Source organism: Chenopodium album, chromosome 22, assembly GCF_948465745.1.
Source record: "Chenopodium album chromosome 22, dcCheAlbu1.1, whole genome shotgun sequence".
Lineage (NCBI taxonomy): Eukaryota > Viridiplantae > Streptophyta > Magnoliopsida > Caryophyllales > Amaranthaceae > Chenopodium > Chenopodium album.
Window position 1 is genome coordinate 32,153,140 of NC_137855.1, and position 16,769 is coordinate 32,169,908.

The window sequence follows — 16,769 nt, forward strand, 5'->3', positions numbered from 1 at the left end:
CCAAACCGGATTTTACCTACGACCCAATGATCATAAGGAGGGTCCAAAGGTTTAATCCTATTCCTAAAATAATTAGGATTGATTAGAATCTTCTATAAGATTTTAAAAGATCTTAATTATCCTTTTTTGAAGAGATAAGATCATAGAGTTTGAATTTGAATTAAACTTTCCTTTTTTAGAGTCCTAATTCTATTCGAATTAAAGATGTTCAAAGACAGTCAGATATTTTTTTTGTGCCTTATATTTTTTATCCAAATTTTATATGGTTGGATAGATCTTGAAATTATATTTCCAATGATATATTATAATATTTATTCCGAGCTATAACAAAAAAGATATGAAAGGAATACGAAACTCTATCCAAAACTGACACTGTCCCACTATTTCGGCCATATCCTTTTATCTACAAAATATTTTAATCTATTTCTAATTTCATTGGAAAGTAGACTTCAATAGCTTTCCAACGACATATTATAAGACTCATTTGGACTTCTGGATCAAAAGATATGATAAAAACAAAATCTACAAAAAACTGTCTTTGTCACAAAACGACAAGCCTGTCGCCTGGCGACAAGGTTGATTTTCGGCGACAGCGTGGAGTTTTATTCCTTTTCAGATTTTGATTACTTTTATATGCTTTTCCGGACTATTTTTCTTATAAATAGGGTCCCGAAACTCCGTTTTTATTCAATCAACAATCACCCAATTCTCTCTATTCTCTCTTGAGCGATACATGCTTTCTTTCTCTCTCTTTCTAAACTAGCTTTTTATAAATACAATTCCGCACTCACCAGATTGTGAAACACTTAGCCAAGTTCGAAGTTGCCTTCGTCCTAGACATGAAAGGTTTATACTTTTCTGAGGGTTTGGTCCCAAATCCAATTTAAACATTTTAACTCTTTCCTTCAATTCTTTAATTTAATTCTTTGAATTATTATTTTCATTGAAGTTTACTAATGCGTGTATTTTGTTATTAGAAAGAGGTACGAGGCTTCCAAAGTAAGTAATTAGCTTACTCCTTATTTATTTCAATGTAGAAAGCATGTTTAGATTTGTTTAATTCCTAGTATCTTGTGGATTACTTTACCAAGTGGATTGAGGCTGCTTCTTACGTGAATATAACTTCTAAACATGTCGCAAAGTTTCTCGATAAGATCAATAAGAGAGTGAGGTATGACTCAATTATTTAGAGCATCTCTCTCTAGTTTCAGGAGATCGTGAAAATTAATTCTCAATCTAAACACAAAACAAAAAAAGGTTAATAAAAGTCAAACAATTATTATATTCATTCCATGTTCCATGAAAAAATTAGCCATAATAAATATAGTGAGTTTTTCGTCAAAAAATAAATAAATATATATATATATATATGTAGAGTCAAATTTAACCCAATGCATCGACCCGAATATGACCCGACCCAAAGTTGACCCAAAAATTGACCCGACCCGAACAAACCCGAACCGAACTACCTGACCCAAACTTGACCTAACCTGAACTCGACCCGAACTGATGACCCGATACCCAACCCGACCCGATTATCAGTCGATCCAAAATCAAGTCAAAAGCCCAAAATGACCCGACCCGACCCTAATTTGACCCTATAACCTTTTGACCCAACCCGAATTGACCCGACCTATACCCTACCCGAATGACCCATTTGCCACGTCTAGCTGGCGCTGCCAGCCATGGGTGCCAAGGCTGCCTGGCCCCTTGGAAGGGCACGCCAGCTGCTCGCACAGCCCAACAGCGAACGCCAGCACGCCTCGCATGCTGCGGGCTGTTGTGCGCTGCTGCCTGCCTTCCCCGCACTAGCCAACAAGAATTGCTAGCAGTGCTAGCACGCTAGTGCGCTACTAGCTAGCTGGTGCTGCTAGCTCGACGCTGCTCCTTGCTTGCGCATGCTAGCGATGCTTGCTAGCCTTGTGCTAGCAGCATTGCTAGCAAAGGTGCGCCAGCATGCCGCACCATGCACCAGCCAACCTAGGCTTGGTGCGGTGCGCAAATGCTAGCCACCATTTTATCTCAAATGCCCCTAGCACTCAGTTTCCTCCGGGTACTCCGATGCTAGGGGTATTTTTGTAACTTGTTGTTTAATTATTGATTTTACAATCTTGTTTTTTTATTAATTTGACACGACTTGCGACGATCGGTTTCAACGCTCCTAGCTCGATTTCCGACGTCTATATATTTATTAGTCGAGAGACTCATTAAATCCGAATTAATTCGTCGTGTCGGATCGCTAGTTTCTTGGGTGTGACCGGAAGGGTTCAGTCAAGATTAAGTTGTAATATTAAGTATACATTAATATTACAGATCGGAAGTGGCCTCCACCTAGGCATTCCGATCATTTGTCCTCACTAAATAATTATCTTTGTAATAACTCCGAACCCTCTATCGGAATAATACAGTTGTTCGAAGGACACAATTCCTTTCATGTAGATGGTTGGTAATGCATGATTATTCATTTTCTTGCTAGTAACCATTATCTTTTGCTAAGGTAAATATACAAGGCATGTTTTAGGACAAATGATGATGAGTAAGAACAAGGAGTTCGAATATTAGAGTATGAAAATATTGTTAATTTCAAGTGACTATAATATGATTTGTCTCTCTTATGAATGTGGGATAACTATCTATGCCGTATAATTTAGATTTTTAAATTTTATAGATTTTAATTATTTTGTCCTATTGATGGTAGTGTTGTCTTGGGGTTTTATATGTGAAGTTGTGAACCTTATGTTTGAATGGTTATGGGGTTGTGTAATGGACATGGATGTGTAGAAAAAAGTAATTGGCTATCTTATGAGCTTAAAATTTTCAATAAGTGGTAGGATTTGATGAGAATCATATTGCTTATCCCTTGAGTTGTGCGTGCATTTGACACACAATTTGAGGTTTATCTTGTGTCTGCTAGTGTGGATATGGGAGTTAATAGTTTGCTAAAAGCTAAGTGAACTGCAAAGTATAAAGGACTATCTTGTTTTTGCTATCTTGTTTTTGCTTATGCGAGTCTTTGCTAATTGCTTATGGTGACTATCTTGTTTTGTATGGTGACTATCTTGTTATTGCTATGAGAGTCTTTGCTTATTCTTTATGTTGTTAATTGATTGTTTTTTTTATTTTTTTGGGCATTCTAATATAATTTTTTGGAGTGGGTGAAATTAATTTGAATTATATAGAGTTGGTGGATGGATTTGTATGATAATTGATTGCTTTTTGTTCTTGGTGTGTTAATTAAGCCGAGGTTCTGTGTATTAGGATTATGCTTTGGGAGTTGCTACTATCGCTGCTTCTATGCTGCTGCTGCTGCTTCCATGGTCTGCTACTACTGCTTCCATGTTGCTGCTACTACTGCTACTGTGTGCTTCTATCTTTAATGTTGTTGCTAATACCTCTTCCTATCATGTTACTAGAAGTACCCTAGAAGAAATAATTGATACTCTAGTTTTTCATTCTTAAGAAGTGTACCATTACTAGTTATTGATGAATATTTATGTGTTTTATGTATATTATGTATATTTATATGTGTCTGCTACATTTTAAGTGAAACAAATGCAGAAAAAAAATAATAAAAGTAAAAAAATAAAAAAAAATAAAAAATTGTTTTTTTAGGGCATTATTAGCACCAGTTAACCGATGCCAATTTCATTTAATGCTAAAAAAAAGCGGAAAGGATAATTGGCACCGGTTAACCGGTGGCAAAAATAATTTTTGCCACCGGCTAACCGGTACCAATTACAGAAAATGCCACCGGTTTTGAACTAGTGCCATTTTTTTCTTACATTGGCATCCCTCAAATGCAGACCGGTTCAAAACCGGTGCTATATGAAGGTTGTAAACTGATGCTATTTACTATTTTTCTACTAGTTCTTCCTGCAAGCTCATCATTTCTTAGACTTCAACGTAAGTAATTGAAATTCCTTCCTTTAAGTTCGTCATTTCTCAGACTTCAACGGGAGTAATTGTAATTCCTCTCTGCAAGCTCGTCATTTCTCAAGCTTTAGCTGGTGCAATCGAAATTCCTCCTTGCAAGCTCATCATTTGTCAAACTTTAGCAAGAGTAATCGAAATTCTCAAGCTCGTCATTTCTCAGACTTCAGCATGAGTAATCGAAATTCCTCCCTACAAACTCGTCATTTCTTAAACTTCGGTGGGAGTAATCGAGCATCCCTCTCTACAAACCCATTATCCATCCAGCGTCACCAAATTTGATCATCACCCTTTGACGCAAAGATTATAATTCCTCCACACATAGAAGCGGCCATAATTAGCAAGTGACGACAAAATCCATCTTCAGCACTTTGTAGCATATCCACTCAAGTCCCAGAATCGCATGCACAATCCTAAGACTTGAGGGGCTAGAGGTATGCAGATCGTCTTAGCCAAACGACTTGTTTAGCAATTACCAATAAGGTTACGTGCTCAAAATAGCTGGCATGAGAAACCTCATACCACCTCTTGAGGGGCTGGCTGTATGGTATAGCTCCTACTGAAATATTCCCTCCAAGCTAAGCTTATGAAGGCAAGCACACTTTTCGGACAAGAGCCAGCAGGATTAACCTCATACCACCTCTAGAGGAACTAGTAATATGGGATAGCTCCTAATGAGGTACCAGGATCCTAGCCTCGCTTGTGAGGTGCGCACTCACTACTAAAAGAACGCTCAAAGGGGAGACCAACTCGATAGAGTCAGCCTGGACGCTGACCAAGTAGGACTCCGCCCAAAGGAGATCGTGCACCTATAAATAAGGAACCAAGTACAATAAAAAGGAGTTTAGACACAAAAGTTATTACACTCTGTCTATCTCTCTATGTACACTTTCTATTTAAACAAATTCTAACTTAGGCATCGGAGGGGGGTTCCTCAAGCCATCCCCGAGGACAGCCACGTGTGTTTCCTTGCACCGGTTACTAGCTGGACCCAGTCTGCCCCAGTCAGAACTCTTGGATCCATACCCGCTATAGTAGTTTTAGAAGAAAACTCAAAATATTGCAACAAAATTAAAATAATAATCGAACAACATACAAAGAAGAATAAATAATTGTGTAGTTGCTTTATTTTTTTTATGAAGTGCCATCAATATTTTGCTAGATACATAAATGTGCATCATATATAATATATGACCAATACGCACTGAAAAGTTGGTTTATATGATCGAAAGAATGCGAGCATAAAACTATGACAATGAAAAATTATATTTAGGAGAAAAGGCCGATACTAATTAATTAATTAAAATTAAAGAGTCTTACTGTAGACATCTACTTTTGGTCCCTTATCCCGATCGGAAGTGCTATGACGATAAATAATTCAAACTTTGTGTTGGATTATAGTAAGAAATTCTTATGGACTACTAATTAAGGCCTAAACACATAAAACTAACTAGCTTGCACTAGGCGAAAATATCAATTGGCCACCGGTTCAAAACCCCCCTATGCCACCGGTTTTGAACCGGTGGTCATTTGGGGGGTGGCAATTAGCTTTTTAAAAAGCCACCGGTTCAAAACCAGTGGCAATAATCTGTCCCGCTTTTTTTTTTTTTTTTTGTATTAATGAGTATTGCCACCGGTTAACCGGTGGCAATAATGCCCTTAAAAAACAAAAAAAAAAAAAAAAAAATTTGCATTTTTTTCACTTAAAATGTAGCAGAAACATATTTATATGCATAATATACATAAAACAAATATATTCATCAATATTTAAGTAATTTTACACTTGTTAAGAGTGAAAAACTAAAATAATAACTACAAATAAATTACTCGTACAACAATTCCAATTTAGAAGAACTAAATTAATCAAATTACACAAAACTAAAATCGATATAAATAAAAAAAAATTACAATATAAAAACAATATTGCTTCATCTTGATTCTTCGATTCGATTTAAGATCTAAATCAATAATATTCCTGCATCAATCAAAACAAAAAAAAAATCGATTAAAACAAGCTGCAAGAAGGAGACGAAGGTGAAGACAAAGAGAATAACTCAGGCCACCAAGACATGCAAACAGTAACACCCACAAAAATGCAACAACCCAGAAAAAAAACCCACAAAAATAAAAACAAAAACAACTGAAAAAACCCAGAAAATCAATAACTAGTAATACCCAGAAGAAAACCCAGAAAAAAAAATTAAACAAAAATGAAAAAAAAAATCCCAAAAATAAGTTAAAAAAAATCGAGAAAAATAAAAAACCAAGAAATTGATCAATATCGTCCCTTGAATCCTTGATTTAGACTTTTGTTGAGATGAAATAGAATATTATTGTGCATTTTCTCCTCCTTATACTGTCTGATTCTCGATGCAGTACTTTGGGTCAACTTTTGTCCATGATCATTTTTAGAGGGAGAATTTATACAGTAACACAGATGATTATTGTTTTCTTGCAGAACAATTTGTTAAGTGTTTTATTTATTTTCTTAAAAATAAAATATTTGCAGAACAATTTAAACCCAGAACTAAAATTGATTATAATCGATTAAAAATCAAATTAAAATCGATTAAGAAACTCAAACAATTCCAAAAATGATTAATTAAACCCAGAAATTAAAAATCAATCAATTAAACCCAACAAAATCCGATTAATTAACCCAAAAAATCGATTAATTAAACACAAACCTCGTGCATGTCTTCGTAGTTTATTGTTGCGGTGGTGGTCGAGATGAGCGAAAAACATCAGTTGCTGCGGATCTCATAGCCATTATCTATCGATGCTAGATTTTCAGACTTTTTTTCTCAAGGTTTCGAGCAAGAGAAGGAGATGAGAAAGAGAAGGAGGAGATAGAAGAAGGAGATCGAAGAAGAAGAAGGTCGAAGAATGGAGGACGAATTGAAATAGAAAGAAGAGAGGGGAGAGCAGGAGAGAGAAAGTGGAGAGGGGAGAGCAGGAGAGAGAAAGAGCGGCTGTGAGGAATGAGTAGGGTTTGGGGTTTATAAGGGGGGCGGTTTTTTTTTTTAATTGATTATTGCCACGGGTTCAAACCGGTGGCCTTTACCATTTTTGCCACCGATTCGGTTTGAACCGGTGACAATTTGAATTAGCCTATATCCTGCCCATTTTTTAAGCCACCGGTTTTCGATAACCGGTGGCCATAGAGCGGTGCCTCTTTGCATTTTTCTACTAGTGTTGACTCTAACAAAATGAAATAAAGCTTAACACTAAGCCCGATCAGAAATTAGGCCTTATCCCAATTTTACACCTAATTTCGGCCGAATTGATAGCGCAAAGGTAAGAATCTAGGGTTGTTTAAGGAAAATCCGAGCATATTTCATGAAGTCTCACTGGCTTGGCGCACGCAACTCATAAGGTTGCTCACGACACCCAACGCAACCCTCATAGATGCATGCTGAAGATATAAAATTTTAAAAATATGCTGAATCGAATCTTACCATGAAACCTCGGGCAAGGCTGGAAGTTGCGCTGCCTTGAGTAGGGCATCCAAATCACTTGCGCACAGCAGTTGCATGCAACCTTCAGAATTGCTTGTGCCACCTTGATGTGGCAAAATCTCCAAAATCATAAACTCACCCATTCCCTATAAGTAATGGTTTAGTACGGGCTTTAAACACACAAAAAATAATAGCCAAAAATTCAACATTAACAACTTTGTGTAGTTAAATAATAATCAACCCTCTTGTCATAAACATTCTCTCTTTAAATTGTTTTGTTCTTACTGTGGAGGTTCTTTAACAATAAGGTGTAAACAAAGATCTTGCAATGAGAAGTGGTAATTCCTGAGCACTTGCTAAATCACATTACTTTTCTTGTCCTTAATCTGACAAATTATTAATTAGCTTAGTGTTGTCTGATCAAGTTAAAATAAACATTTAATTAGTCAATTCGACATAGTAGTGTTGTTTCGTTAAACAAGACTAGAATTGGACAAATTAATTGATTGTTTTATCACCTAAGCCAAGGAGAATATTATTTATTATTGTTCTTTCATGAATTTGGAATAAATAAGACTAACGACATTCGTTGTAATGTGATCTTTATGTGACTGACGCGTGTAAATAAAATCAACTAACTAAATTATGAAAACTGACAACAAAAAAGTGGATGTTTCCTGTTTTTGTTTTTTTGTTTTCAAAAAAACTGGAAACTGAAAACAAAAAACAATGCCAAACAAGGCCTTAGTTTTAGGTTTTACATTGTATATATTGTTTGGTGATGAAATTGTGAAAAGAAAAGAGCTAGTAAAGGCGCACTTGTTCCATGATAACAATTCCCCCCTAAAAAGAACATTATTTTAGTACCTTTGCTCCCTAACTCATTTTAGGTACAAATAGACCAATTTGGGCATGGGTAAATTTATAATTCGTGTTAAATATCCCTTGATTTATAATTGGGAGAATGACATGAATCCTATTACGGGGCAGTTTTTTTACAAAAAAGCGTAATGATAGAATTAATTCTATTTCAAGGTCCCCAAAGAGTCAGGTATTCAAATTCTAATACACCTTCAAAAGTTTAAGGTACTAGGCTTTTAAAGGGCCATGGGTGTAGAGGAAGTGGGATCCCCATTGACGAGCTATCGTCTTTACACTTACAATCATTAAAGCACCGCTGCCAACCAATTATAGTTTGATAGTTAGGGAGCTTTAAATTAGGGAAATAAATAACAACAAGAAAGCAAGGAAATAATACAGAGAGATAAAGCTTTAGCAATGGAAAATGAGCTAAGAAGTAGCAGCAGCCAAATCCGCCATATCTTTGTTAACCTCTACATCATATAAAGTGTAGCAACTCCGTGGGCTAGCATGCCTTATAAGCTTCTCTACTGATGTGCTTAACCACACACAAGCATGCCTTCCTTTATAGCTAGCATCACTACCTCCGCCGCAGTTCTAGCAGCGAGCTTGATGTAGAGATTGTAGACTCTTATAATCCAGGTACTTCTGTTCTCGAATGGAAGTTACTCATTCTTAAAAGGAAATCTGAAATTTAAAATTTTGTGATAAATAAAACTTAAAGTTGACTGGTTTGAAGCTCGTATAGAATTTTGCCGGCTTTGAGTACGCATTAAATCTAGCTCATCCTGAGTCTTGTACCCCTGCATTTAAATCTTATATTTAGGTTTGGTGAAAAGAGATGGATCGAAATTTATGATATATTTAATTCTAGCATGTATAGCCCACAATTCAAAAAAAAGTCTTTAGAACTGACCAATTCGACCCATCGCATTGGATCTTTGCACTCCCTTTTTGCCGCAGGGAACCACTCGTCCATGATTTTGTACAAGATTCTCTTGTTGACTGAAATTATTATGAGTAAGCTTATAATGACAATGATAACAATGGCAACCCACAAGGACTTTAGGGCAATGACAATGTATACTCCAGTCATAAAAGCGAGCAAGGTGCAGTTGAGTGATACCCTAAGTAACACCATGCTTCGATCAACCAATATTAATGACTCGCTAGGTTCGAAAACCATAGACCATGTGAGACAAATCAGCACTAGCATTGAAAAAAATAAAGCAAATGTATCAGATACCAAAAATACTAAAAAGGATGCCTTCTTCCCTAGTAGTGCTTCACCAGTATCTTGATTAAATCCTCCAGGAAGAGTGAATCCAGCAGTGAATGTAATAGTAGCCAATAAAGCTGCTACCACAAATAATGAAGCTCGCACGTCTAATAAATTTGTCTTATGCTGGAAGTATGTTGTTTTTATCTTCGGATCAATTCCAATTCTTTTGCACATAAGGTCCTGTAAAGTTTTTGCAAAACAGAAATAGTCATATTGCATAACTAAAAAACAAATGAATAATAAATTTAAAATAATTACATATGAGGTTTTCCACAACAATGAACCCTAATAAGTTATGATCATGTAAAATGTTTTATGTATAAGATTGTTGCTTATAACTATACAAACCATCAATGTTGATCATTCTTGCATTGCGAAACTTGTCCAAACTAGAAGAATATAAATTTGTTGATTTGCATATCTTATGTACTATATGTAATTGTGGGTGAAGCAGCATGCTGATTGCGGATTGAAATTTACTAAATAATATGCTCTTCATTTAAGTTACAAACATTTGCTAAACTTAGCTTACCCAATACTCAACATCATATCAACAACTTAGTTTCAATTGAGAAAAGTTATGGTGAAGAAGTCATACCCATGCTTTATTATTATTCTCGCATGCATGTGAGAGCAGGTCCATGGTAGTAACACTTTGGTTGTCATTGATATGATAAATTATCTTTTCCATGTTGAGCAACGTTTCCGTTAAGAATATATCTCCTTTCCGTATTGCTTTGTGTAAAGGTGTTTCTCCTACAGAATTTTGAAGATTGATTAATTCTTTCATGTGTCGAATCTTGAGAAACTCTTCATATTCTGTCAAACTTGAAAGTTTTATATGATGCAAAGGAGAATCCTCTTTTTCAATGCAAAGATCTCGAAACGCTCCAGGGTTATGGTCGATGAAGGCACGAAGAGCTAAAACATGACCTTTCTCACATGCTTTAATCCAAGCCATTGGCGCTCTATTGAACACATCTTTATCCTTATTCAATACAGCGTTTATAAACCATGCAGGACCAATATCATATGCTGTATCCCAAGGTGATTGGTTTTTGTTGTCTTTTTCAGTGATGAAACTTGGTGCTTGATTAACTAAATAGGTCCCAAACTTTATATCTGCATTCATTTAAAAAAAAAATTAAACAAATAAATTGAAAAAAATTACCAAAGCCTTAAGTTTGTGACCAATAAAATTATTATCCTTCCAAATTTGCTTTTGTATAAATTAAAATAAAAAATTTCAATCAAATTCAAGTCATGTAACATAATAATTTTAAACATAAGAAACCAACACACAAAGGCCTTGTTTTTATAAATTATTTTCGCTCAACATTTGTTATTTTTACCGAATTAAATTATTTTTTTAATGGTATTTTATAATTATTGCCGAACTGAAATTATTTGTACTAAAATTAAAATAATTCTATTCTTTTCTCAAAATTTAAAATCTATTATTTAATTGTCTTTATCTATCTCCTCTTTAAAATTGTAGATTTTACAATTAAACTAATTTTTACTTGATTAAACTTAGGCTCTATTCATTTTAACGATTTCAAATAATTTTATGAAAAAATAATTTAAGCACAATAAAATAAAAAAGATTTAGTTCTGTAAAAATAAGTGAACTTTAATTATGTAAATATAGTTTAAGTGCCGTAAACATAAGTTTAAACAATAAAAATAAGTAATTTCAAACAAAACGTACAATAAGATTAAGTTAAAATCAGTTTTATAAGGTAAAAATTAGAAACTACAAAAATGTAAAAGGGAATTAGCAAAACAAAATTTTAATTTGTAAAAATAAAAGGTAAAAAAGAATAATTTTATTTTAGTATTTTTAATTTTTTTTAAATAAAAATAACTTAATTTAATTCGAATACATAAAAATATTTTTATTTAAGAAAAATGAAGCGAAGACAACATGGTCATACTATTGTTGAAGTTAACTTATTTTTAACAAACTAAAAATAATTTATACTATACTTAAATTTATTTTGCTGAATATCTATAACTATTTACTATAAGAAAAATGAGGTATGATGTGTGTCATCTTGGGATAAAAGATATTTCTCCAAAATATTTTTATTTTTTTACCTTTATTTTTTTTGCCAAAGCTTCTTAAAGAATATTGGAAACTATTTTTTTTCTCATTTCGTAAGTATATTACATTTATACACATTCAGTGAAAACATTATTCTTTTATTTATTACTATGAAACAATATTTTTATAACTATAGCTTTGCATTGTGATTAATCCATGATCAAACTGATTAATCATGCATGTAATACTCTTTATTTATAATAATAATAATAATAATAATAATAATAATAATAATAATATGAGTTGGTGGCCTCTATTACGCAGGTGGTTAATCTTTTTCTTGCTGGAAAATGCCCTGTTGAATTGGGAGAATATATTGCTAGTGCTCCTCTTACTTCTCTTGTTAAGCCTGGTGGTGGTATTCGGCCTACTGCAGTGGGAACTGTTTGGAGGCGTCTGGTTCCAAAGGTTGGAGCTGCTTTAATTGGTCTGCGTCTGGGAAGTTATCTAGGAGGTCTTCAGTTTGGTGTCGGGGTGCCAGCGGGTGGTGAGGCTATACTTCATGATGTTAATCGTTTGGTTGAGACTCATGGTAGTGATGTTAGCCTTTCTATGTTGCTGGTGGATTTCCAAAATGCTTTTAATTTGGTTGACTGTTCGGCTTTGTTGCGTGGGGTTCGTCTCCGTTGTCCAACTCTCTCGCGACGGGTTGAATTCTGTTACTCAACTCCAGCCAGGCTGTTTTACGGGGAGCATACCTTATGGTCATGTCAGGGGATGCAGCAAGGTGATCATCTAGGCCCTTTGCTTTTTGCTTTGGTTCTTCATCCGTTAGTGTGCCAAATCAGGGATTCTTTTGATTTATGTTTGTAGGCTTGGTATTTAGATGACGACACTATTGTTGGGGATACCTTCGTGGCAGGAAAGGTTTTGGAGTTAATTTTGGCGGAGGGACCTCGTCTCGGACTCCATGTCAACGTTGAGAAAACGGAAGTTTTCTGGCCCTCGGAGGACCCTCGTAGCCGTCTCGTGGGTGTCTTTCCTCCGAATATTGGTCATCCTGTCCATGGCGTTAAGTTGCTGGGTGGTCCTGTCAATGATGATTCCTCATTCTGTGGCGAGCTTGTTACGCAGAGAGTGTCAAAGACCATTGTGCTAATGGATCGAATGCTGTTGCTAAGCTCGATGATCCCTGATGCGAGTTGTTGCTTCTTCGTGCGTGTACTAGGGTTTCAAAACTGTACTTTGCTATAAGCATTTGTCCTCCTCGTCTTTTTGGAACGGCACAAATTTCTTTTGATGTCGCCCTTCGGGCTTCTTTGGAGCGTATTGTAACTGCTACAGGGCCTAGTTTTGGTGATTGGCAATGGCGACTTGCCACCTTACCTTTTGCTTATTGTGGTATGGGTGTCTATTTGGCGGGTGATGTTCGACACTATGCTTTCCATGCGTCGTGTCTGTAGTGTTCTGGTCTCTAGGCTACGCTTCTTAGAAATTTTGGTATTGTTGGTCTGGGACCGGCCTTCGATGGTGCTCTTAGTCTTTTTAACAGAACTGTGGAGACTAACTTTATGAGTAACCTTAGTGAGATCGCTGCCCCCGGACACATGAAAAAATTGGAAGATATATATTTCACGAAGGTTACTACATCTGCGGAATCCACTTTCTCCATATCTGCGTGTCAGGTTGCCTTATGGAAGTCCCAACAGGGGGATCTCTCTTCGGCCTGGTTGCGAACGGTCCCGATATCGGGTTTGGGTCAGACTATGAATGGTAAGACTTACCGTAGTGTTCTTTGCAATAGGTTAGGTGTTCCTTTGTTCTCCATTTCAACACCGTGTTCTGCTTGCTCAAGGGTTTTTGACGGGGATAATTATGGGGATCATGTAGTGTCTTGTGCTGGAATGGTGGGTATTAAACATCGGCACAACGTTGTTCGTGACACCCTTATTAATATTTGTTTTCGGTATGGGATTTCTGCTCGAAAAGAGGTTAACGTTGGGTTAATTGGAAGGAACGACAAGGCTCTTCACCCAGCAGAAGTGTTGCTTTATTCCTGGGATAGAGGCCTTGATGTATGTGTTGACTTGACGGGGTCTTCACCTTTGACACAATCGGGGTTGTCTGACTTCGTTGCTGATCGTGTTGTGTCTACGGCGGCTTAGTAGAAGCAGGACAAATATGGGGCGCGATGTAAGGCTATTGGCTATGGTTTTCTTCCTTTCTCCTTTTCTTCGTTGGGGGAATTAGAGAAGGATGTTATTGCGTTGCTGAAGCAGGTTCAGTCGTTTGCTAAGGCTCAGGATATTGGTGCTCGTATAGCTACTCACATCTTTAGCAGGATCGGGTTGTATCTCGGCTCCCCACTAATTTCTTGTAAATTGATTAACTTTGTAGGTTTTTTTAATATTTATTAATAATAATAATAATAATAATAATAATAATAGTTGATCCCCTTGGTCCTTTGCTTTTTTCTTTGGTTTTACAACCCTTGGTGTGTAAAATCAGAGAGACTTTTGATGTTTGTCTTCAGGCTTGGTATATAGACGACGGCACGATTATTGGTGACACTTTGGTGCTGGGCAAGTTCTGCAGTTGATTATGGAGGAAGGACCTCGTTCTGGGTTACGTCTTAACGTGGAAAAAACTGAAGTATTCTGACCTACAAAAGACCCTCGAAGTAGGCTGGTGGGTGTCTTTCCACCTAATATTGCTCGACCTTTGCGTGGTGTTATGTTGCTTGGTGGTCCCACTAGTTCCGATTCTAGCCGGTTTTAGTGGTGAGCTTGTGATGCAGAGGGTGACCAAGACCATTGCCCTTATGGATAAACTCGCTATGCTAGATGATCCTCAGTATGAGCTGTTGTTACTTAGGGCATGTACCGGAGTTTCTAAACTCTATTTTGTATTGCGTACTTGTCCTCCTAGTACTTTTGAGGCGGCTCAGCGCACTTTTGATGGAGCTCTTCGATCTTCCTTGGAGCGTATTGTTACTGCTTCGGGGCCTAGGTTTGTTGACTGGCAGTGGTGACTTGCCACCTTACCATTTACGTTTGGAGGGCTTGGTGTTTATTCTGCAGGCGATGTTCGTCATTGTGCTTTTCTTGCTTCTGGGTTACAGTCTGCTGGGTTGCAGACACAACTTCTTCGGCATGCTGGCATTGTTGGTCTTGGACGAGCCTTTGAGGACACGTTGAGTCTGTTTAATGAAACAGTGGAGTCTGACATTTTTAGTAATCCTAGTGAGGTCGCTGCCCCCAAACTCATGAACAAATTGGCAGATATTTATTTTACAATGGTTACCGCTTTTGTAGAATCTACTTATTCTTTAACTCCTCGACAATCAGCATTATGGAAATCACAGCAGGATGATCACACCTCTACTTGGCTTCGAGCGGTTCCTACTTATCGCTATGTGCTGTGCTACCGGTTGGGTGTTCCATTGTTCTCTATCACGACGTCGTGCTCTACTTGTTCAATCAAGGCTTTTTGCTGAGGATATTTTCGGAGATTACACGGTGTCTTGTGCTGGTATTGCGGGCATTAAACATCGGCATAATGTTGTTCGGGATACCCTTGTTGATGTTTGCTACCGGTCAGGGATTTCAGCTAGAAAGGAGGTCGACATTGGGTTATCTGGAGGGAACGATAGGGCTCTTAGACCTACAAATGTGTTATTTTATTCATGGGATCGTGGTCGCGATGTCTGTGTTGACTTGACAGGGTCTTCTCCATTGACACAATCTGAGCTTTCTAACTTTGTTCCTGGACGGGTAAGTGACTGATACGGCTAATCGGAAGCGAATCAAGTATGAATCCAGTTGTCGAACAATTGGATATGGCTTCCTTCCTTTCTCTTTCTCTTCTCTTGGGGAGTTAGAAAAGGATGTTGTTGCATTGTTGAAGCAGATCCTGAAGTTCTCGAAGACTCAAGACATTGGGGCACGTGCTATAGCTCATATCTTTACTAGGGTAGGTTTTGCTATAGCTAGAGGAGTGGAGGCCTAGATTGTATCTTGGCTTCCCACTAATTTATTGTAGGCTGTTTGACTTTTTTTGAGAAATAATAATAACAATAATAATAATAATAATAATAATAATAATAATAATAATAATAATTGTTCCAGGTGTGGATCCAAGGGTTCTGCTGAGTGAGCTGGGTCCCGTCAACTACGTACACAAGGCAGCACACGTAAACTGCCCTTGAGGGTGGCTCGAGGAACCCCCCCTCCGAAGCTTAAGTTAGAGAGTGTTTAGAGAGAGAAAGTGTACTTAGAAAGATGTAGAAAGTATAATAACTTGAGTGTCTAACTTCTTTTCCGTTGTACTTTACCCTCTATTTATAGGCGTACCTTCTCCTTTGTCGAAAGTTCAGCCTGGTCATCCCTGCGGGTTGACTCTGCCGGGCTGGTGAGCCCTCCTTTAATTGCTTTCTCGGGAATGAGTGCGCACCCCGGGGGCTGGGCGATAGTTCAACGGGAGCTATCCTATACAACTAGCCCTTCAAGAAGTGGTATGAGGTCACTCATGCCGACTCTTTGTTTGTAGGAACATTCTTCTTAACTGAGCCCAACTGGAAGGAATAGCTCAGCAGGAGCTATCCCCTACAACTAGCTCCTCTAGAGATGGCGTGAGGTTCTTTTCATGCCAGCTGTTCAGAGCGTATAGCCTTATCGGCCATGACTCAACGGGTCGTCTGACTGAATTAACCTGCACACTCCTAGCCCCTCAAGTCTCTAGGGTGTTGAGGCGCCCTGGAGACTTGAGAGGTCAGGTTCTGTTATTGTTGAGTCCATTGCCATATTGTTTTTATGGTGACGTTGGTTCTTGACTTAAGAAATGACGAGCTCGCAGAGAGGAATTTCGATCACTCCCGCTGAAGTTTGAGAAATGACGAGCTCGCAGAGAGGAATTTCGATCACTCCCGCTGAAGTCTAAGAAATGACGAACTTGCAGAGAGGATTTTCGATCACTCCCGCTGAAGTCTGAGAAATGACGAACTTGCAGAGAGGATTTTCGATCACTCCCGCTGAAGTCTGAGAAATGACGAACTTGCAGAGAGGATTTTCGATCACTCCCACTGAAGTCTGAAAAATGACAAACTTGCAAAGAGGATTTTCGATCACTCCCGCTGAAGTGATCTCTTCTCTCTCTTTTTTTTCTATTTTTTTTTGGGCAGGAACCGTATTTG

The 16,769-nt window shown here is 37.4% G+C and overlaps 1 protein-coding gene and 1 long non-coding RNA gene across 2 annotated transcripts; both read right to left on the minus strand.

Moving 5' to 3' along the window:
* Positions 1-5,723: 5,723 nt before the first annotated feature.
* LOC145606315 (uncharacterized) lies at positions 5,724-6,963 on the minus strand. The gene is made up of 2 exons (XR_014105241.1): positions 6,618-6,963; positions 5,724-5,905 (listed from the first exon to the last, which is right to left on the minus strand). It is a non-coding gene; the product is annotated as an uncharacterized LOC145606315 (long non-coding RNA).
* Positions 6,964-8,678: 1,715 nt separating this feature from the next.
* Positions 8,679-10,663, minus strand: LOC145604201 (uncharacterized). Its single transcript, XM_081660140.1, has 3 exons — positions 10,130-10,663; positions 9,496-9,711; positions 8,679-8,846 (listed from the first exon to the last, which is right to left on the minus strand). The coding sequence occupies exons 1-3, from the start codon at positions 10,661-10,663 to the stop codon at positions 8,679-8,681; spliced, it is 918 nt and encodes a 305-aa protein (XP_081516266.1).
* Positions 10,664-16,769: the final 6,106 nt, after the last annotated feature.